Source organism: Ranitomeya imitator, chromosome 5 (assembly GCF_032444005.1).
Source record: "Ranitomeya imitator isolate aRanImi1 chromosome 5, aRanImi1.pri, whole genome shotgun sequence".
In the NCBI taxonomy this organism is placed as follows: domain Eukaryota; kingdom Metazoa; phylum Chordata; class Amphibia; order Anura; family Dendrobatidae; genus Ranitomeya; species Ranitomeya imitator.
In genome coordinates, this window is record NC_091286.1 from 256,605,851 (window position 1) to 256,631,494 (window position 25,644).

The 25,644-nt window shown below is 44.5% G+C and overlaps 1 protein-coding gene across 2 annotated transcripts; it reads right to left on the reverse strand.

Annotated features, from left to right (window-relative positions):
- Positions 1-22,799: 22,799 nt before the first annotated feature.
- On the reverse strand, positions 22,800-25,130 carry LOC138637414 (uncharacterized). Of its 2 annotated transcripts, none has more exons than XM_069726080.1 (7): positions 25,039-25,130; positions 24,830-24,967; positions 24,667-24,741; positions 24,420-24,539; positions 24,128-24,329; positions 23,875-24,034; positions 22,800-23,769 (listed from the first exon to the last, which is right to left on the reverse strand). In XM_069726080.1, exons 2-7 carry the CDS (start codon positions 24,866-24,868, stop codon positions 22,854-22,856), a joined length of 1,512 nt encoding a protein of 503 aa, XP_069582181.1. In that variant the 5' UTR covers positions 24,869-24,967; positions 25,039-25,130; the 3' UTR covers positions 22,800-22,853. The 2 variants fall into 2 exon arrangements, with proteins under 2 accessions (XP_069582181.1, XP_069582180.1); XM_069726079.1 differs by having other exon boundaries at positions 24,824-24,967.
- Between the last annotated feature and the right edge of the window lie 514 nt (positions 25,131-25,644).

The window sequence follows — 25,644 nt, forward strand, 5'->3', positions numbered from 1 at the left end:
ATATATACACTGCACAGTACCACTTCTCCTGTCCTGTACATATACACTGCACAGTACCACTCCTCCTGTCCTGTATATATACACAGCACAGTACCACTCCTCCTGTCCTGTATATATACACTGCACAGTACTACTCCTCCTGTCCTGTATATATACACTGCACAGTACCACTTCTCCTGTCCTGTCTATATACAGTGCACAGCACCATGTCTCCTGTCCTGTATATATACACTGTACAGTACCAATCCTCCAGTCCTGTATATATACACTGCACAGTATCACTCCTCCTGTCCTGTATATATACACTGCACAGTACCTCTCCTCCTGTCCTGTATATATACACTGCACAGTACCACTCCTCATGTCATGTATATATACAGTGCACAGCACCATGTCTCCTGTCCTGTATTTGCACACTGCACAGTCCCACTCCTCCTGTCCTGTATATGTACACTGCACATTATCACTCTTCCTGTCTTGTACATACACTGCACAGTACCACTCCTCATGTCCTGTATATATACACTGCACAGTACCACTTCTCCTGTCCTGTATATATACACTGCACAGTACCATTTCTCCTGTCCTGTATATATACACAGCACAGTACCACTTCTCCTGTCCTTTATATATACACAGCACAGTACCACTTCTCCTGTCCTGTATATATACACTGCACAATACCTCCTCTGTCCTGTATATGTACTGCACAGTACCACTTCTCGTGTCCTGTATATATACACTGCACAGCACCACTTCTCCTGTCCTGTATATATACACTGCACAGTACCACTCCTCCTGTCCTGTATATATACACAGCACAGTACCACTCCTCCTGTCCTGTATATATACACTGCACAGTACCACTTCTCCTGTCCTATATATATACACTGCACAATACCTCCTCTGTCCTGTATATATACACTGCACAGCACCACTTCTCCTGTCCTGTAAATATACACTGCACAGTACCACTCCTCCTGTCCTGTATATATACACAGCACAGTACCACTCCTCCTGTCCTGTATATATACACAGCACAGTACCACTCCTCCTGTCCTGTATATATACACTGCACAGTACCACTTCTCCTGTCCTGTATATATACAGTGCACAGCACCATGTCTCCTGTCCTGTATATATACACTGCACAGTCCCACTCCTCCTGTCCTGTATATATACACTGCACAGTCCCACTCCTCCTGTCCTGTATATATACACAGCACAGTACCACTCCTCCTGTCCTTTATATATACACTGCACAGTACCACTTCTCCTGTCCTATATATATACACTGCACAATACCTCCTCTGTCCTGTATATATACTGCACAGTACCACTCCTCCTGTCCTGCACATATACACAGCACAGTACCACTCCTCCTGTCCTGTATATATACACAGCACAGTACCACTCCTCCTGTCCTGTATATATACACTGCACAGTACCACTTCTCCTGTCCTGTAGATATACAGTGCACAGCACCATGTCTCCTGTCCTGTATATATACACTGCACAGTCCCAGTCCTCCTGTCCTGTATATATACACTGCACAGTACCACTTCTCCTGTCCTGTATATATACACAGCACAGTACCACTTCTCCTGTCCTGTATATATACACTGCAAAATACCTCCTCTGTCCTGTATATGTACTGCACAGTACCACTCCTCGTGTCCTGTATATATACACTGCACAGTACCACTTCTCCTGTCCTGTATATATACACTGCACAGTACCACTCCTCCTGTCCTGTATATATACACAGCACACTACCACTCCTCCTGTCCTGTATATATACACTGCACAGTACCACTCCTCCTGTCCTGTATATATACACTGCACAGTACCACTTCTCCTATCCTGTCTATATACAGTGCACAGCACCATGTCTCCTGTCCTGTATATATACACTGTACAGTACCACTCCTCCAGTCCTGTATATATACACTGCACAGTATCACTCCTCCTGTCCTGTATATATACACTGCACAGTACCTCTCCTTCTGTCCTGTATATATACACTGCACAGTACCACTCCTCATGTCATGTATATATACAGTGCACAGCACCATGTCTCCTGTCCTGTATTTGCACACTGCACAGTCCCACTCCTCCTGTCCTGTATATATACACTGCACAGTACCACTCCTCCTGTCTTGTATACACACTGCACAGTACCACTCCTCATGTCCTGTATATATACACTGCACAGTACCACTTCTCCTGTCCTGTATATATACACTGCACAGTACCACTTCTCCTGTCCTGTATATATACACAGCACAGTACCACTTCTCCTGTCCTTTATATATACACTGCACAGTACCACTTCTCCTGTCCTGTATATATACACTGCACAATACCTCCTCTGTCCTGTATATGTACTGCACAGTACCACTCCTCCTGTCCTTTATATATACACTGCACAGTACCACTTCTCCTGTCCTGTATATATACACTGCACAGTACCACTCCTCCTGTCCTGTATATATACACTGCACAGTACCACTTCTCCTGTCCTGTATATACACAGTGCACAGCACCATGTCTCCTGTCCTGTATATATACACTGCACAGTACCACTCCTCCTGTCCTGTATATATACACTGCACAGTACCACTCCTCCTGTCCTGTATATATACACTGCACAGTACCACTCCTCCTGTATATATACCCTGCACAGTACCACTCCTCCTGTATATATACACTGCACAGTACCACTTCTCCTGTCCTGTATATATACACTGCACAGTACCACTTCTCCTGTCCTGTATATATACACAGCACAGTACCACTTCTCCTGTCCTGTATATATACACAGCACAGTACCACTCCTCCTGCCCTGTATATATACACTGCACAGTACCACTCCTCCTGTCCTGTATATATACACTGCAAAGTACCACTTCTCCTGTCCTGTCTATATACAGTGCACAGCACCACGTCTCCTGTCCTGTATATATACACTGTACAGTACCACTCCTCCAGTCCTGTATATATACACTGCACAGTATCACTCCTCCTGTCCTGTATATATACACTGCACAGTACCTCTCCTCCTATCCTGTATATATACACTGCACAGTACCACTCCTCATGTCATATATATATACAGTGCACAGCACCATGTCTCCTGTCCTGTATTTGCACACTGCACAGTCCCACTCCTCCTGTCCTGTATATATACACTGCACAGTATCACTCCTCCTGTCTTGTATATACACTGCACAGTACCACTCCTCATGTCCTGTATATATACACTGCACAGTACCACTTCTCCTGTCCTGTATATATACACTGCACAGTACCACTTCTCCTGTCCTGTATATATACACAGCACAGTACCACTTCTCCTGTCCTGTATATATACACAGCACAGTACCACTTCTCCTGTCCTGTATATATACACTGCACAATACCTCCTCTGTCCTGTATATGTACTGCACAGTACCACTCCTCGTGTCCTGTATATATACACTGCACAGTACCACTTCTCCTGTCCTGTATATATACACTGCACAGTACCACTCCTCCTGTCCTGTATATATACACAGCACAGTACCACTCCTCCTGTCCTGTATATATACACTGCACAGTACCACTTCTCCTGTCCTGTATATATACACTGCACAGTACCACTCCTCCTGTCCTGTATATATACACAGCACAGTACCACTCCTCCTGTCCTGTATATATACACTGCACAGTACCACTCCTCCTGTTCTGTATATATACACAGCACAGTACCACTCCTCCTGTCCTGTATATATACTGCACAGTACCACTCCTCCTGTCCTGTATATATACACTGCACAGTACCACTCCTCCTGTCCTGTATATATACACAGCACAGTACCACTCCTCCTGTACTGTATATATACCCTGCACAGTACCACTTCTCCTGTCCTGTATATATACAGTGCACAGCACCATGTCTCCTGTCCTGTATATATACACTGAACAGTACCACTCCTCCTGTCCTGTGTATATACACTGCACAGTACCACTCCTCCTGTCCTGTATATATACACTGCACAGTACCACTCCTCCTGTATATATACCCTGCACAGTACCACTCCTCCTGTATATATACACTGCACAGTACCACTCCTCCTGTATATATACACTGCACAGTACCACTCCTCCTGTATATATACCCTGCACAGTACCACTCCTCCTGTATATATACAATGCACACTACCACTCCTCCTGTATATATACACTGCACAGTACCACTTCTCCTGTCCTGTATATATACACTGCACAGTATCACTCCTCCTGTCTTGTATATATACACTGCACAGTACCACTTCTCCTGTCCTGTATATATACACTGCACAATACCTCCTCTGTCCTGTATATATACTGCACAGTACCACTCCTCCTGTCCTGTATATATACACTGCACAGTACCACTTCTCCTGTCCTGTATATATACAGTGCACAGCACCATGTCTCCTGTCTTGTATATATACACTGCACAGTACCACTCCTCCTGTCCTGTATATATACACTGCACAGTACCTCTCCTCCTGTCCTGTATATATACACTGCACAGTTCCACTCCTCCTGTCCTGTATATATACAGTGCACAGCACCATGTCTCCTGTCCTGTATATGTACACTGCACAGTACCACTTCTCCTGTCCTGTATATATACACTGCACAGTACCACTCCTCCTGTCCTGTATGTATACACTGCACAGCACCATGTCTCCTGTCCTGTATATATACACTGCACAGTACCACTCCTCCTGTCCTGTATATATACACTGCATAGTATCACTCCTCCTGTCTTATATATACACTGCACAGTACCACTCCCCATGTCCTGTATATATACACTGCACAGTACCACTTATCCTGTCCTGTATATATACACTGCACAGTACCACTCCTCCTGTCCTGTATATATACACTGCACAGTACCACTTCTCCTGTCATGTATATATACACTGCACAGTACCACTCCTCCTGTCCTGTATATATACACAGAACAGTAACACTTCTCCTGTCCTGTATATATACACTGCACAATACATCCTCTGTCCTGTATATATACTGCACAGTACCACTTCTCCTGTCCTATATATATATACAGTGAACAGCACCATGTCTCCTGTCCTGTATATATACACTGCACAGTACCACTCCTCCTGTATATGTACTGCACAGTACCACTCCTCCTGTCCTGTATATATACACTGCACAATACCTCCTCTGTCCTGTATGTGTACTGCACAGTACCACTCCTCGTGTATATATACTGCACAGTACCACTCCTCCTGTCCTGTATATATACAGTGCACAGCACCATGTCTCCTGTCCTGTATATATACACTGTACAGTACCACTCCTCCTGTCCTGTATATATACACTGCACAGTACCACTCCTCATGTCATGTATATATACACTGCACAGTATCACTCCTCCTGTCTTGTATATACACTGCACAGTACCACTCCTCATGTCCTGTATATATACACTGCACAGTACCACTTCTCCTGTCCTGTATATATACACTGCACAGTACCACTTCTCCTGTCCTGTATATATACACAGCACAGTACCGCTCCTCCTGTCCTGTATATATACACTGCACAGTACCACTTCTCTTGTCCTGTATATATACACAGCACAGTACCACTTCTCCTGTCCTGTATATATACACTGCACAATACCTCCTCTGTCCTGTATATGTACTGCACAGTACCACTCCTCGTGTCCTGTATATATACACTGCACAGTACCACTTCTCCTGTCCTGTATATATACACTGCACAGTACCACTCCTCCTGTCCTGTATATATACACAGCACAGTACCACTCCTCCTGTCCTGTATATATACACTGCACAGTACTACTCCTCCTGTCCTGTATATATACACTGCACAGTACCACTTCTCCTGTCCTGTCTATATACAGTGCACAGCACCATGTCTCCTGTCCTGTATATATACACTGTACAGTACCAATCCTCCAGTCCTGTATATATACACTGCACAGTATCACTCCTCCTGTCCTGTATATATACACTGCACAGTACCTCTCCTCCTGTCCTGTATATATACACTGCACAGTACCACTCCTCATGTCATGTATATATACAGTGCAGAGCACCATGTCTCCTGTCCTGTATTTGCACACTGCACAGTCCCACTCCTCCTGTCCTGTATATATACACTGCACAGTATCACTCTTCCTGTCTTGTACATACACTGCACAGTACCACTCCTCATGTCCTGTATATATACACTGCACAGTACCACTTCTCCTGTCCTGTATATATACACTGCACAGTACCACTTCTCCTGTCCTGTATATATACACAGCACAGTACCACTTCTCCTGTCCTTTATATATACACAGCACAGTACCACTTCTCCTGTCCTGTATATATACACTGCACAATACCTCCTCTGTCCTGTATATATACTGCACAGTACCACTTCTCGTGTCCTGTATATATACACTGCACAGTACCACTTCTCCTGTCCTGTATATATACACTGCACAGTACCACTCCTCCTGTCCTGTATATATACACAGCACAGTACCACTCCTCCTGTCCTGTATATATACACTGCACAGTACCACTTCTCCTGTCCTATATATATACACTGCACAATACCTCCTCTGTCCTGTATATATACTGCACAGTACCACTCCTCCTGTCCTGTACATATACACAGCACAGTACCACTCCTCCTGTCCTGTATATATACACAGCACAGTACCACTCCTCCTGTCCTGTATATATACACTGCACAGTACCACTTCTCCTGTCCTGTATATATACAGTGCACAGCACCATGTCTCCTGTCCTGTATATATACACTGCACAGTACCACTCCTCCTGTCCTGTATATATACACTGCACAGTACCACTCCTCCTGTCCTGTATATATACACTGCACAGTACCACTCCTCCTGTATATATACCCTGCACAATACCACTCCTCCTGTATATATACCCTGCACAGTACCACTCCTCCTGTATATATACACTGCACAGTACCACTTCTCCTGTCCTGTATATATACACAGCACAGTACCACTTCTCCTGTCCTGTATATATACACAGCACAGTACCACTTCTCCTGTCCTGTATATATACACTGCACAATACCTCCTCTGTCCTGTATATGTACTGCACAGTACCACTCCTCGTGTCCTGTAAATATACACTGCACAGTACCACTTCTCCTGTCCTGTATATATACACAGCACAGTACCACTCCTCCTGTCCTGTATATATACACAGCACAGTACCACTCCTCCTGTCCTGTATATATACACTGCACAGTACCACTCCTCCTGTCCTGTATATATACACTGCACAGTACGACTTCTCCTGTCCTGTCTATATACAGTGCACAGCACCATGTCTCCTGTCCTGTATATATACACTCTACAGTACCACTCCTCCAGTCCTGTATATATACACTGCACAGTATCACTCCTCCTGTCCTGTATATATACACTGCACAGTACCTCTCTTTCTGTCCTGTATATATACACTGCACAGTACCACTCCTCCTGTATATATACACTGCACAGTACCACTCCTCCTGTCCTGTATATACACTGCACAGTAACACTCCTTCTGTCCTGTATATATACACTGCACAGTACCACTCCACCTGTCCTGTATATATACACTGCACAGTACCACTCCTCATGTCCTGTATATATACACTGCACAGTACCACGTCTCCTGTCCTGTATATATACACTGCACATACCACTCCTCCTGTCCTGTATATATACACTGCACAGTACCACTCCCCCTGTCCTGTATATATACACTGCACAGTACCACTCCTCATGTCCTGTATATATACACTGCACAGTACCACTCCTTCTGTCCTGTATATATACACTGCACAGTACCACTCCCCCTGTCCTGTATATATACACTGCACAGTACCACTCCTCATGTCCTGTATATATACATTTCACAGTACCACTCCTCCTGTCCTGTATATATACACTGCACAGTACCACTCCTCCTGTCCTGTATATACACTGCACAGTACCACTCCTTCTGTCCTGTATATATACACTGCACAGTACCACTCCCCCTGTCCTGTATATATACACTGCACAGTACCACTCCTCATGTCCTGTATATATACACTGCACAGTACCACTCCCCCTGTCCTGTATATATACACTGCACAGTACCACTCCTCATGTCCTGTATATATACACTTCACAGTACCACTCCTCCTGTCCTGTATATATACACTGCACATACCACTCCTCCTGTCCTGTATATATACACTGCACAGTACCACTCCTCCTGTCCTGTATATATACACTGCACAGTACCACTCCTCATGTCCTGTATATATACACTTCACAGTACCACTCCTCCTGTCCTGTATATATACACTGCACAGTACCACTCCTCCTGTCCTGTATACATACACTGCATAGTAACACACCCCCTGTCCTGTATATATACACTGCACAGTACCACTCCTCCTGTCCTGTATATACACTGCACAGTACCACTCCTTCTGTCCTGTATATATACACTGCACAGTACCACTCCCCCTGTCCTGTATATACACTGCACAGTACCACTCCTTCTGTCCTGTATATATACACTGCACAGTACCACTCCCCCTGTCCTGTATATATACACTGCACAGTACCACTCCTCATGTCCTGTATATATACACTTCACAGTACCACTCCTCCTGTCCTGTATATATACACTGCACATACCACTCCTCCTGTCCTGTATATATACACTGCACAGTACCACTCCTCCTGTCCTGTATATATACACTGCACATACCTCTCCTCCTGTCCTGTATATATACACTGCACAGTACCACTCCTCATGTCCTGTATATATACACTTCACAGTACCACTCCTCCTGTCCTGTATATATACACTGCACAGTACCACTCCTCCTGTCCTGTATACATACACTGCACAGTACCACACCCCCTGTCCTGTATATATACACTGCACAGTACCACTCCTCCTGTCCTGTATATACACTGCACAGTACCACTCATTCTGTCCTGTATATATACACTGCACAGTACCACTCCCCCTGTCCTGTATATATACACTGCACAGTACCACTCCTCATGTCCTGTATATATACACTGCACAGTACCACTCCTCCTGTCCTGTATATACACTGCACAGTACCACTCCTTCTGTCCTGTATATATACACTGCACAGTACCACTCCCCCTGTCCTGTATATATACACTGCACAGTACCACTCCTCATGTCCTGTATATATACACTTCACAGTACCACTCCTCCTGTCCTGTATATATACACTGCACATACCACTGCTCCTGTCCTGTATATATACAATGCACAGTACCACTCCCCCTGTCCTGTATATATACACTTCACAGTACCACTCCTCCTGTCCTGTATATATACACTGCACAGTACCACTCCTCCTGTCCTGTATATATACACTGCACAGTACCACTCCCCCTGTCCTGTATATATACACTGCACAGTACCACTCCTCCTGTCCTGTATATATACACTGCACACTACCACTCCTGTCCTGTATATATACACTGCACAGTACCACTCCTCCTGTCCTGTATATATACATTGCACAGTACCACTCCTCATGTCCTGTATATGTACACTGCACAGTACCACTCCTCCTGTCCTGTATATATACACTGCACACTACCACTCCTGTACTGTATATATACACTGCACAGTACCACTCCTCCTGTCCTGTATATGTACACTGCACAGTACCACTTCTCCTGTCCTGTATATATACACTGCACAGTACCACTCCTCCTGTACTGTATTTATACACTGCACAGTAACACTCCTCCTGTCCTGTATATGTACACTGCACAGTACCACTCCTCCTGTACTGTATATATACACTGCACAGTAACACTCCTCCTGTCCTGTATATATACACTGCACAGTACCACTCCCCCTGTCCTGAATATATACACTGCACAGTACCTCTCCTCATGTCCTGTATATATACACTACACAATACCTCCTCTGTCCTGCATATGTACTGCACAGTACCACTCCTCCTCTCCTGTATATATACACTGCACAGTACCTCTCCTCATGTCCTGTATATATACACTGCACAATACCTCCTTTGTCCTGTATATGTACTGCACAGTACCACTCCTCGTGTATATATACTGCACAGTACCACTCCTCCTGTCCTGTATATATACACTGCACAGTACCACTTCTCCTGTCCTGTATATATACACTGCACAGTACCATTCCTCCTGTCCTGTATATATACACTGCACAGTACCACACCTCCTGTACTGTATATATACACTGCACAGTACCATTCCTCCTGTCCTGTATATATACACTGCACAGTACCACTCCTCCTGTACTGTATATATACACTGCACAGTAACACTCCTCCTGTCCTGTATATATACACTGCACAGTACCACTCCCCCTGTCCTGAATATATACACTGCACAGTACCTCTCCTCATGTCCTGTATATATACACTACACAATACCTCCTCTGTCCTGTATATGTACTGCACAGTACCACTCCTCCTCTCCTGTATATATACACTGCACAATACCTCCTTTGTCCTGTATATGTACTGCACAGTACCACTCCTCCTGTCCTGTATATATACACTGCACAGTACCACTCCTCCTGTCCTGTATATATACACTGCACAGTACCACTCCTCATGTCAGGTATATATACAGTGCACAGCACCATGTCTCCTATCCTGTATTCGTACACTGCACAGTACCACTCCTCCTGTCCTGTATATATACACTGCACAATACCTCCTCTGTCCTGTATATGTACTGCACAGTACCACTCCTTGTGTCCTGTATATATACACTGCACAGTACCACTTCTCCTGTCCTGTATATATACACTGCACAGTACCACTCCTCCTGTCCTGTATATATACACAGCACAGTACCGTTCCTCCTGTCCTGTATATATATACACTGCACAGTACCACTTCTCCTGTCCTGTATATATACACTGCACAATACCTCCTCTGTCCTGTATATATACTGCACAGTACCACTCCTCCTGTCCTGTATATATACACTGTCCTGTATATATACACTGCACAGTACCACTCCTCCTGTATATGTACTGCACAGTACCACTCCTCCTGTCCTGTATATATACACTGCACAATACCTCCTCTGTCCTGTATGTGTACTGCACAGTACCACTCCTCGTGTATATATACTGCACAGTACCACTCCTCCTGTCCTGTATATATACAGTGCACAGCACCATGTCTCCTGTCCTGAATATATACACTGTACAGTACCACTCCTCCTGTCCTGTATATATACACTGCACAGTACCACTCCTCATGTCATGTATATATACACTGCACAGTACCACTCCTCCTGTCCTGTATATATACACTGCACAGTACCACTCCTCATGTCCTGTATATATACACTGCACAGTACCACTTCTCCTGTCCTGTATATATACACTGCTCAGTACCACTTCTCCTGTCCTGTATATATACACAGCACAGTACCACTTCTCCTGTCCTGTATATTTACACTGTACAGTACCACTCCTCCAGTCCTGTATATATACACTGCACAGTATCACTCCTCCTGTCCTGTATATATACACTGCACAGTACCTCTCTTCCTGTCCTGTATATATACACTGCACAGTACCACACCTCCTGCCCTGTATATATACACTGCACAGTACCACTCCTCATGTCATGTATATACACAGTGCACAGCACCATGTCTCCTGTCCTGTATTTGTACACTGTACAGTCCCACTACTCCTGTCCTGTATATATACACTGCACAGTATCACTCCTCCTGTCTTGTATATACACTGCACAGTACCACTCCTCATGTCCTGTATATATACACTGCACAGTACCACTTCTCCTGTCCTGTATATATACACTGCACAGTACCACTTCTCCTGTCCTGTATATATACACAGCACAGTACCACTTCTCTTGTCCTGTATATATACGCAGCACAATACCACTTCTCCTGTCCTGTATATATACACTGCACAGTACCACTTCTGTCCTGTATATGTACTGCACAGTACCACTCCTCGTGTCCTGTATATATACACTGCACAGTACCACTTCTCCTGTCCTGTACATATACACTGCACAGTACCACTCCTCCTGTCCTGTATATATACACAGCACAGTACCACTCCTCCTGTCCTGTATATATACACTGCACAGTACTACTCCTCCTGTCCTGTATATATACACTGCACAGTACCACTTCTCCTGTCCTGTCTATATACAGTGCACAGCACCATGTCTCCTGTCCTGTATATATACACTGTACAGTACCAATCCTCCAGTCCTGTATATATACACTGCACAGTATCACTCCTCCTGTCCTGTATATATACACTGCACAGTACCTCTCCTCCTGTCCTGTATATATACACTGCACAGTACCACTCCTCATGTCATGTATATATACAGTGCACAGCACCATGTCTCCTGTCCTGTATTTGCACACTGCACAGTCCCACTCCTCCTGTCCTGTATATGTACACTGCACATTATCACTCTTCCTGTCTTGTACATACACTGCACAGTACCACTCCTCATGTCCTGTATATATACACTGCACAGTACCACTTCTCCTGTCCTGTATATATACACTGCACAGTACCATTTCTCCTGTCCTGTATATATACACAGCACAGTACCACTTCTCCTGTCCTTTATATATACACAGCACAGTACCACTTCTCCTGTCCTGTATATATACACTGCACAATACCTCCTCTGTCCTGTATATGTACTGCACAGTACCACTTCTCGTGTCCTGTATATATACACTGCACAGCACCACTTCTCCTGTCCTGTATATATACACTGCACAGTACCACTCCTCCTGTCCTGTATATATACACAGCACAGTACCACTCCTCCTGTCCTGTATATATACACTGCACAGTACCACTTCTCCTGTCCTATATATATACACTGCACAATACCTCCTCTGTCCTGTATATATACACTGCACAGCACCACTTCTCCTGTCCTGTAAATATACACTGCACAGTACCACTCCTCCTGTCCTGTATATATACACAGCACAGTACCACTCCTCCTGTCCTGTATATATACACAGCACAGTACCACTCCTCCTGTCCTGTATATATACACTGCACAGTACCACTTCTCCTGTCCTGTATATATACAGTGCACAGCACCATGTCTCCTGTCCTGTATATATACACTGCACAGTCCCACTCCTCCTGTCCTGTATATATACACTGCACAGTCCCACTCCTCCTGTCCTGTATATATACACAGCACAGTACCACTCCTCCTGTCCTTTATATATACACTGCACAGTACCACTTCTCCTGTCCTATATATATACACTGCACAATACCTCCTCTGTCCTGTATATATACTGCACAGTACCACTCCTCCTGTCCTGCACATATACACAGCACAGTACCACTCCTCCTGTCCTGTATATATACACAGCACAGTACCACTCCTCCTGTCCTGTATATATACACTGCACAGTACCACTTCTCCTGTCCTGTAGATATACAGTGCACAGCACCATGTCTCCTGTCCTGTATATATACACTGCACAGTCCCAGTCCTCCTGTCCTGTATATATACACTGCACAGTACCACTTCTCCTGTCCTGTATATATACACAGCACAGTACCACTTCTCCTGTCCTGTATATATACACTGCAAAATACCTCCTCTGTCCTGTATATGTACTGCACAGTACCACTCCTCGTGTCCTGTATATATACACTGCACAGTACCACTTCTCCTGTCCTGTATATATACACTGCACAGTACCACTCCTCCTGTCCTGTATATATACACAGCACACTACCACTCCTCCTGTCCTGTATATATACACTGCACAGTACCACTCCTCCTGTCCTGTATATATACACTGCACAGTACCACTTCTCCTATCCTGTCTATATACAGTGCACAGCACCATGTCTCCTGTCCTGTATATATACACTGTACAGTACCACTCCTCCAGTCCTGTATATATACACTGCACAGTATCACTCCTCCTGTCCTGTATATATACACTGCACAGTACCTCTCCTTCTGTCCTGTATATATACACTGCACAGTACCACTCCTCATGTCATGTATATATACAGTGCACAGCACCATGTCTCCTGTCCTGTATTTGCACACTGCACAGTCCCACTCCTCCTGTCCTGTATATATACACTGCACAGTACCACTCCTCCTGTCTTGTATACACACTGCACAGTACCACTCCTCATGTCCTGTATATATACACTGCACAGTACCACTTCTCCTGTCCTGTATATATACACTGCACAGTACCACTTCTCCTGTCCTGTATATATACACAGCACAGTACCACTTCTCCTGTCCTTTATATATACACTGCACAGTACCACTTCTCCTGTCCTGTATATATACACTGCACAATACCTCCTCTGTCCTGTATATGTACTGCACAGTACCACTCCTCCTGTCCTTTATATATACACTGCACAGTACCACTTCTCCTGTCCTGTATATATACACTGCACAGTACCACTCCTCCTGTCCTGTATATATACACTGCACAGTACCACTTCTCCTGTCCTGTATATACACAGTGCACAGCACCATGTCTCCTGTCCTGTATATATACACTGCACAGTACCACTCCTCCTGTCCTGTATATATACACTGCACAGTACCACTCCTCCTGTCCTGTATATATACACTGCACAGTACCACTCCTCCTGTATATATACCCTGCACAGTACCACTCCTCCTGTATATATACACTGCACAGTACCACTTCTCCTGTCCTGTATATATACACTGCACAGTACCACTTCTCCTGTCCTGTATATATACACAGCACAGTACCACTTCTCCTGTCCTGTATATATACACAGCACAGTACCACTCCTCCTGCCCTGTATATATACACTGCACAGTACCACTCCTCCTGTCCTGTATATATACACTGCAAAGTACCACTTCTCCTGTCCTGTCTATATACAGTGCACAGCACCACGTCTCCTGTCCTGTATATATACACTGTACAGTACCACTCCTCCAGTCCTGTATATATACACTGCACAGTATCACTCCTCCTGTCCTGTATATATACACTGCACAGTACCTCTCCTCCTATCCTGTATATATACACTGCACAGTACCACTCCTCATGTCATATATATATACAGTGCACAGCACCATGTCTCCTGTCCTGTATTTGCACACTGCACAGTCCCACTCCTCCTGTCCTGTATATATACACTGCACAGTATCACTCCTCCTGTCTTGTATATACACTGCACAGTACCACTCCTCATGTCCTGTATATATACACTGCACAGTACCACTTCTCCTGTCCTGTATATATACACTGCACAGTACCACTTCTCCTGTCCTGTATATATACACAGCACAGTACCACTTCTCCTGTCCTGTATATATACACAGCACAGTACCACTTCTCCTGTCCTGTATATATACACTGCACAATACCTCCTCTGTCCTGTATATGTACTGCACAGTACCACTCCTCGTGTCCTGTATATATACACTGCACAGTACCACTTCTCCTGTCCTGTATATATACACTGCACAGTACCACTCCTCCTGTCCTGTATATATACACAGCACAGTACCACTCCTCCTGTCCTGTATATATACACTGCACAGTACCACTTCTCCTGTCCTGTATATATACACTGCACAGTACCACTCCTCCTGTCCTGTATATATACACAGCACAGTACCACTCCTCCTGTCCTGTATATATACACTGCACAGTACCACTCCTCCTGTTCTGTATATATACACAGCACAGTACCACTCCTCCTGTCCTGTATATATACTGCACAGTACCACTCCTCCTGTCCTGTATATATACACTGCACAGTACCACTCCTCCTGTCCTGTATATATACACAGCACAGTACCACTCCTCCTGTACTGTATATATACCCTGCACAGTACCACTTCTCCTGTCCTGTATATATACAGTGCACAGCACCATGTCTCCTGTCCTGTATATATACACTGAACAGTACCACTCCTCCTGTCCTGTGTATATACACTGCACAGTACCACTCCTCCTGTCCTGTATATATACACTGCACAGTACCACTCCTCCTGTATATATACCCTGCACAGTACCACTCCTCCTGTATATATACACTGCACAGTACCACTCCTCCTGTATATATACACTGCACAGTACCACTCCTCCTGTATATATACCCTGCACAGTACCACTCCTCCTGTATATATACAATGCACACTACCACTCCTCCTGTATATATACACTGCACAGTACCACTTCTCCTGTCCTGTATATATACACTGCACAGTATCACTCCTCCTGTCTTGTATATATACACTGCACAGTACCACTTCTCCTGTCCTGTATATATACACTGCACAATACCTCCTCTGTCCTGTATATATACTGCACAGTACCACTCCTCCTGTCCTGTATATATACACTGCACAGTACCACTTCTCCTGTCCTGTATATATACAGTGCACAGCACCATGTCTCCTGTCTTGTATATATACACTGCACAGTACCACTCCTCCTGTCCTGTATATATACACTGCACAGTACCTCTCCTCCTGTCCTGTATATATACACTGCACAGTTCCACTCCTCCTGTCCTGTATATATACAGTGCACAGCACCATGTCTCCTGTCCTGTATATGTACACTGCACAGTACCACTTCTCCTGTCCTGTATATATACACTGCACAGTACCACTCCTCCTGTCCTGTATGTATACACTGCACAGCACCATGTCTCCTGTCCTGTATATATACACTGCACAGTACCACTCCTCCTGTCCTGTATATATACACTGCATAGTATCACTCCTCCTGTCTTATATATACACTGCACAGTACCACTCCCCATGTCCTGTATATATACACTGCACAGTACCACTTATCCTGTCCTGTATATATACACTGCACAGTACCACTCCTCCTGTCCTGTATATATACACTGCACAGTACCACTTCTCCTGTCATGTATATATACACTGCACAGTACCACTCCTCCTGTCCTGTATATATACACAGAACAGTAACACTTCTCCTGTCCTGTATATATACACTGCACAATACATCCTCTGTCCTGTATATATACTGCACAGTACCACTTCTCCTGTCCTATATATATATACAGTGAACAGCACCATGTCTCCTGTCCTGTATATATACACTGCACAGTACCACTCCTCCTGTATATGTACTGCACAGTACCACTCCTCCTGTCCTGTATATATACACTGCACAATACCTCCTCTGTCCTGTATGTGTACTGCACAGTACCACTCCTCGTGTATATATACTGCACAGTACCACTCCTCCTGTCCTGTATATATACAGTGCACAGCACCATGTCTCCTGTCCTGTATATATACACTGTACAGTACCACTCCTCCTGTCCTGTATATATACACTGCACAGTACCACTCCTCATGTCATGTATATATACACTGCACAGTATCACTCCTCCTGTCTTGTATATACACTGCACAGTACCACTCCTCATGTCCTGTATATATACACTGCACAGTACCACTTCTCCTGTCCTGTATATATACACTGCACAGTACCACTTCTCCTGTCCTGTATATATACACAGCACAGTACCGCTCCTCCTGTCCTGTATATATACACTGCACAGTACCACTTCTCTTGTCCTGTATATATACACAGCACAGTACCACTTCTCCTGTCCTGTATATATACACTGCACAATACCTCCTCTGTCCTGTATATGTACTGCACAGTACCACTCCTCGTGTCCTGTATATATACACTGCACAGTACCACTTCTCCTGTCCTGTATATATACACTGCACAGTACCACTCCTCCTGTCCTGTATATATACACAGCACAGTACCACTCCTCCTGTCCTGTATATATACACTGCACAGTACTACTCCTCCTGTCCTGTATATATACACTGCACAGTACCACTTCTCCTGTCCTGTCTATATACAGTGCACAGCACCATGTCTCCTGTCCTGTATATATACACTGTACAGTACCAATCCTCCAGTCCTGTATATATACACTGCACAGTATCACTCCTCCTGTCCTGTATATATACACTGCACAGTACCTCTCCTCCTGTCCTGTATATATACACTGCACAGTACCACTCCTCATGTCATGTATATATACAGTGCAGAGCACCATGTCTCCTGTCCTGTATTTGCACACTGCACAGTCCCACTCCTCCTGTCCTGTATATATACACTGCACAGTATCACTCTTCCTGTCTTGTACATACACTGCACAGTACCACTCCTCATGTCCTGTATATATACACTGCACAGTACCACTTCTCCTGTCCTGTATATATACACTGCACAGTACCACTTCTCCTGTCCTGTATATATACACAGCACAGTACCACTTCTCCTGTCCTTTATATATACACAGCACAGTACCACTTCTCCTGTCCTGTATATATACACTGCACAATACCTCCTCTGTCCTGTATATATACTGCACAGTACCACTTCTCGTGTCCTGTATATATACACTGCACAGTACCACTTCTCCTGTCCTGTATATATACACTGCACAGTACCACTCCTCCTGTCCTGTATATATACACAGCACAGTACCACTCCTCCTGTCCTGTATATATACACTGCACAGTACCACTTCTCCTGTCCTATATATATACACTGCACAATACCTCCTCTGTCCTGTATATATACTGCACAGTACCACTCCTCCTGTCCTGTACATATACACAGCACAGTACCACTCCTCCTGTCCTGTATATATACACAGCACAGTACCACTCCTCCTGTCCTGTATATATACACTGCACAGTACCACTTCTCCTGTCCTGTATATATACAGTGCACAGCACCATGTCTCCTGTCCTGTATATATACACTGCACAGTACCACTCCTCCTGTCCTGTATATATACACTGCACAGTACCACTCCTCCTGTCCTGTATATATACACTGCACAGTACCACTCCTCCTGTATATATACCCTGCACAATACCACTCCTCCTGTATATATACACTGCACAGTACCACTCCTCCTGTCCTGTATATATACACTGCACAGTACCACTCCTCCTGTATATATACCCTGCACAGTACCACTCCTCCTGTATATATACACTGCACAGTACCACTTCTCCTGTCCTGTATATATACACAGCACAGTACCACTTCTCCTGTCCTGTATATATACACAGCACAGTACCACTTCTCCTGTCCTGTATATATACACTGCACAATACCTCCTCTGTCCTGTATATGTACTGCACAGTACCACTCCTCGTGTCCTGTAAATATACACTGCACAGTACCACTTCTCCTGTCCTGTATATATACACAGCACAGTACCACTCCTCCTGTCCTGTATATATACACAGCACAGTACCACTCCTCCTGTCCTGTATATATACACTGCACAGTACCACTCCTCCTGTCCTGTATATATACACTGCACAGTACGACTTCTCCTGTCCTGTCTATATACAGTGCACAGCACCATGTCTCCTGTCCTGTATATATACACTCTACAGTACCACTCCTCCAGTCCTGTATATATACACTGCACAGTATCACTCCTCCTGTCCTGTATATATACACTGCACAGTACCTCTCTTTCTGTCCTGTATATATACACTGCACAGTACCACTCCTCATGTCATGTATATATACAGTGCACAGCATCATGTCTCCTGTCCTGTATTTGCACACTGCACAGTCCCACTCCTCCTGTCCTGTATATATACACTGCACAGTATCACTTCTCCTGTCCTGTATATATACACTGCACAGTACGACTTCTCCTGTCCTGTCTATATACAGTGCACAGCACCATGTCTCCTGTCCTGTATATATACACTCTACAGTACCACTCCTCCAGTCCTGTATATATACACTGCACAGTATCACTCCTCCTGTCCTGTATATATACACTGCACAGTACCTCTCTTTCTGTCCTGTATATATACACTGCACAGTACCACTCCTCATGTCATGTATATATACAGTGCACAGCACCATGTCTCCTGTCCTGTATTTGCACACTGCACAGTCCCACTCCTCCTGTCCTGTATATATACACTGCACAGTACCACTCCTCCTGTCTTGTATACACACTGCACAGTACCACTCCTCATGTCCTGTATATATACACTGCACAGTACCACTTCTCCTGTCCTGTATATATACACTGCACAGTACCACTTCTCCTGTCCTGTATATATACACAGCACAGTACCACTTCTCCTGTCCTTTATATATACACTGCACAGTACCACTTCTCCTGTCCTGTATATATACACTGCACAATACCTCCTCTGTCCTGTATATGTACTGCACAGTACCACTCCTCCTGTCCTTTATATATACACTGCACAGTACCACTTCTCCTGTCCTGTATATATACACTGCACAGTACCACTCCTCCTGTCCTGTATATATACACTGCACAGTACCACTTCTCCTGTCCTGTATATACTGTTGTGAATTCTGTGGCTGAATTCACTCCTGTGGTCACAAGTGGTATTGCAGCCTCTGGGCTTCCTCCCTCAGGTGTTTTGGTGAGCTCGTTGGCTGCCTTGCTATTTAACTCCACCTGAGTCTGTCTTCCTTGCTCCTTGTCAATGTTCCAGTGTTGGATCTGAGCTACTGCATCTTTCCTGTGGCCTGCTGCTCTGCTAGATAAGGCTACTTTCACACTAGCGTTAACTGCAATCCGTCCCAAAAACGTCTTTTTCCCGAAAAAACGGATGCGTCAAAAAACTGCAAAACGTATGCAACGAATACAGCATTTCGACGGATCCGTCGCAAAACCGTCGCAAATCCGATAAACGGTTCCGTTGAAATGCTGGATGCGTTGCATACGTTGCATACGTTTTTTCCATCCGTTGCATACGTTTTTACGACGGATCCGTTTTTAAAATGGGAGGCACCAAAATTTGATTGGCTACTGGAAACTAGGGAAATCTATATACTGACTGTATTTACAGCACATCTTTGAGGGTTTTAGTTTAGTGGCAATGATGGATGGTGTAATTGGGAGGATTTCGAGTTTGGTTACTGAAGTTATATTTGAGACGAATCGCCTGGATATCATAGTGCGGGAGAAGGAGGCGGCAGCAGAAAGACGGATGATGCAACGGAGAAGGCGACGATTCTGGATACATCCAATCAATGAGCTGCGGATGACCAGGGGTGTCCAGTCCACTCTCTATCTGGAGTTGAGGTGCAACCCCCAAAAATTCTTTAGTTATGTACGGATGAGGATGGAACATTTCGATTATTTGGTTGGAAAAATAGAGGATGTCATCCAAAGGCAGGACACAAGGATGAGGCTTGCCATCACACCGGCGGAGCGGCTCCTGGTGACACTGCGGTAAGCATTTTTTCTTTATGTCATTGCTCATATTGAATGTGAGTACATGCTGCAGAGAATACTGCGCTGACACATTGCGCCGCATTTACTGTAGCATGTAATTTGTTGGTTTATTTGAGGCCATTCCAATTGTTTTTCTTGGTTGATGGTCTGTGCAATTTTTTTTTACATTTTTTTTTATTTTTCCCTGCAGCTTCCTAGCTACGGGTGAGTCTTTGACTTCACTCCATTTCCAATTCCGGCTGGGGATTTCCACTATTGGCGGAATTGTGAAGGACACATGTCGTGCGATTTGGGACACTTTACAGCTGGAGTATATCCCACAACCAACAATGGAAATCTGGATGAGAAGTTCCGAACAATTTGAGCGAATGTGTAATTTTCCAAATTGTGTTGGTGCCGTGGACGGCAAACACATTAGGATTGCAAAACCGGCAGGAACAGGATCAGAGTACTATAACTATAAAAAATACTTCTCAATTGTACTCATGGCTATTGCTGACGCCAACTGCCGATTCCTTGCTGTGGATATAGGAGCGTATGGCCGGTCCAACGACTCCCAAGTGTTTAAAAACTCTCCGATGGGTCGCTGCCTGTATGGAGATACATACAATTTCCCGCCAGCAAGACCGCTCCCAGGAACCAGTGAACCAGCCTTGCCCTATGTGTGTGTAGGTGATGAAGCCTTTCAACTGTCGCCGCACCTACTGAAACCATACAGCAGCCGTGAATTACACCGCACCAAGCGGGTATTTAATTACCGTCTTACCAGAGCAAGAAGAGTGGTAGAGTGCTCTTTCGGTATTTTGACAGCAAAGTGGAGAGTTCTGCTGACGGCAATAAAACTGGATACAAAAACTGTAGACGATGTTGTCAAGGCATGTGTGGTGCTCCATAATTTTGTTATTTCAAAGGAGCCCGTTACCTTGGATGACGAACAATTGGAGACATCCTTGTGGGATTACCGAAGTGCCTCTGTTCGCTCCACCGGTTCTGTTACTAGGATGAGGGAACAGTTTGCTGAATATTTTTTGTCACCTGTTGGGCGGATTCCATGGCAAGACATAATTGTGTGACTTTTTTTTAATTTTTTTTTCTTTTTTTTTTCCAAAATTTTTTGGTAGCAACTGCCACAAAAAAAAAAAAAAAAAAAAACAGTGTGTGTGGTTTGCTTGCTAATATAATATAAAACCATTTTGTTAAACCTTGAAAACGTCTGGTGTTTCTTTTCACTTAACCTTTCATATTTACCTTAATTAATGAACACACACACACAGTAGATTGTAAACCAGAATTATGTTTATTTCAAAAAATATATTTTTTGTGGGTAATTTTCCCACACTATTTTTTTTTTGGTAATTTAAAGAACCTTTCTTTTTTTGGCAAAAAAAAACTATGTACAAGTACATTCCAGGTTCACAGGTCCTGGTATTGTTGGGTGGAGTAACTATGGGAGGAGGGGCTGGAAGGTTGGACCACGTCGGTAGGTGGGATTGGGGAAACCCTACCTGTTGCGTCTGTAGTGGAAGGGGGGGGGAAAACAGGAGGCTGACCAGAGGGGTGTTGTGTTGGGGTAGGTGGAAAACTTACTGGGGAAGGAAAGCTGGGCAAAGATGAAGAAAACACGGGTGAATACATTTGGGTTGTGGGCCGGGTTGGGTATTGGTAGTGATGTTGATATTGAGAGTGATGTGGATATTGGGACTGGCGGTGATATTGTGGGGCATGGTGTTGAAATTGGGACTGGGATGTGTGGGGAGGTGTGGGGGTAGATTGGGGTTCGTTAATTACCTTCAGCAGAGCGTTATGGCAGCTATTCATTACCCGCATCTGCTGATCAAAAGAAAGCTTTTCCATGCTCCTGAGCATGGACTGAAAAAAAAGATTGGCTGGAGCTTGACTTACATCTAAATGCAGTCTATCCAAGCGACTGCTGATTTCATGGTGGTTTTCACTCATGCGTGATTGCATCATGCTGAAACCAGCAGTCACTTGTTCTCCCAAAATTTTAAATGAATTTTGGAAGCCTGCATTTAGATGCAAGAACTCAGGAGCATAGCTCCTTTCCTGACCCCTCTGACGCTGCCGCCATGAACCTACCGGTGGTGTAGAGGTGGCAGGGTCAGAGGGGTGGGGTAAAGGGAACGCTATCTGTTGACCATCAGATGCGAGTAAGGAAGGCTGCACTCCACTGGTAGAGGCGGATGAAGTGGAGGGGACAGAGGGGTGAGAGGTGTGGGGCCTACCGACGTGGTCCCCGGTGGCGGACTCAGGAGGGATCGCTTCAGAGGGTGCAGAGGTAGATGCAGGCGCACGGTGGCTGGAGTAGGTGCTGTGAAAGAAAAAAAAATAAGTTAATATATTGATATGAAAAAGGCCGGACTGAAACAAAAGTTTTGTGATTAGACAGGTTCTTACTGTGATGTTGAATACTTACACTCTACTCAGCATGGTTTCCCTCAGGAAGGAGAGGTTCGGGCCATATCTGTACCTCCTCTTCTTCCTTGCTGCTGAGCCACTCGGGGCCTGCATCTCCTCGTTAAACTCCCTCTTAAAGCGATCCCTCAATGACCGCCACCGCTTCCTAACCTTGGTACCTGTGAAGACAGGAATGAAGAAAAAAAAAAAAATATTCGTAAATGCAAGACATTACATTCAGCTCAAAACATCACTGAAAAGTGAATACTTACATAGTTTGCTCTGCTGCTGTGGAAGAAGGTCCTCCCACCTCGCAAAGATGTTCCGGCATACTTCCAACCAGAGCCGACGGGTGACACTGGTATCAGCATGCCTGCGGTCAGCCATGTTCCACAGTGGCTCCCGTTCACGAACCTCCTCGATGAGGGCTTCAATATCGATATCTGAATCGTATTCGGGAGCACACTGTGAAGCCTGTTAGAACAAAAAAAAAAGAAAGAATTAAAAATTAGTAGACTGAAAGCAAAAAATTAACAATTGAAGCCCCACAAAAAACCGACTCACTGATGGCCGACCGCGGCGTCGAGTCCGCCGACTCTGGGAGCGCCTGGGAGAACCTTCATGCTGTGCTGGACGTTCAGCAGCACCAGCAGCAGCAGCAGCAGCAGCAGCAGCAGCAGGAGACTGAAATAAAGGATAAAAAAATTAGCTTTAATGTATGTATATGTTTTCTGTGTTACGTTATATATGAAATTCTGTTTTGTGTACGGTGCAGTGTGATGTGTGAAGCAAGTGTTTCACCACTACTTACACTTGGTTCCTCCTCCACTTCGATGTCTCCACCCGTCTCGGTCCCTTCCGACAGCTCCTCATCGGATTCTGATTCCTGTTTAAACATAATAAATGCATGTAGTGACTCAAAATGATGTAAATTTTTTAAAAAAAACCAAAAAATTTTTTTTACTTACCGATACCTGCTGTTGCTGTGGAGGAGGGCTGCCGGAAGAGGACATTGTGTGGCTGTGGTCCAGGTGGCTGTGGTCAAGGTGGCTGTGGTCCAGGTGGCTGTGGTCCAGGTGGCTGTGGTCCAGGTGGCTGTGGTCCTGGTAGGTCTGTAAGTTAAAAGACACTTGCAATCTGCTCTACACATTGAAGTAGCAGATTTGGAGTCTTCAAAACTTACTTTTCAGGTTTTCTGGATGTGGGCCAGGTGGCTGTGGTCCAGGTGGCTGTGGTCCAGGTGGCTGTGGTCCAGGTGGCTGTGGTCCAGGTGGCTGTGGTCCTGGTAGGTCTGTAAGTTAAAAGACACTTGCAATCTGCTCTACACATTGAAGTAGCAGATTTGGGGTCTTCAAAACTTACTTTTCAGATTTTCTGGATGTGGGCCAGGTGGCTGTGGTCCAGGTGGCTTATGCCGGTCAGTGTGGTCCCTACTCTATCTGCAATATAATAAGTATAATGGATTGAAAGTTAGACCAAAGCAGAAATAGGTAATGTTTACCACTAAACACCATGTTAAAATGAGAAAAATATGTGAACACCCAAACCCAAAAACTGGTGCACGTTATACCATTTTTTTCCATGTCCCAAAAACAAAAAAAGGTAAACTGTGAGACACCTTTAAAAATATTTTTATGTTTTAAAAAAAAAAAAATTACCTCCCCGAAATAAAATTTCAAAGGATAACCTTTATTAAAAAATGACCACTCAAACAACTCTGTATTGCATGTGTAACCATTGGTACATACACCTGATTTAAATTTACCTTTAAGAAATTATACTACGGACA

Bases quoted from the DNA above. Each gene is read 5' to 3' on its own strand.
- LOC138637414 (XM_069726079.1), bottom strand. From the start codon at position 24,868: ATGTCCTCTTCCGGCAGCCCTCCTCCACAGCAACAGCAGGTATCG. The intron at 24,540-24,666 runs GTAAGTAGTGGT...CCTTTATTTCAG, and splicing joins AAGTGGAGGAGGAACCAAGT to TCTCCTGCTGCTGCTGCTGC. The intron at 23,770-23,874 runs GTAAGTATTCAA...TTTCTTTCACAG, and splicing joins GAAACCATGCTGAGTAGAGT to CACCTACTCCAGCCACCGTG.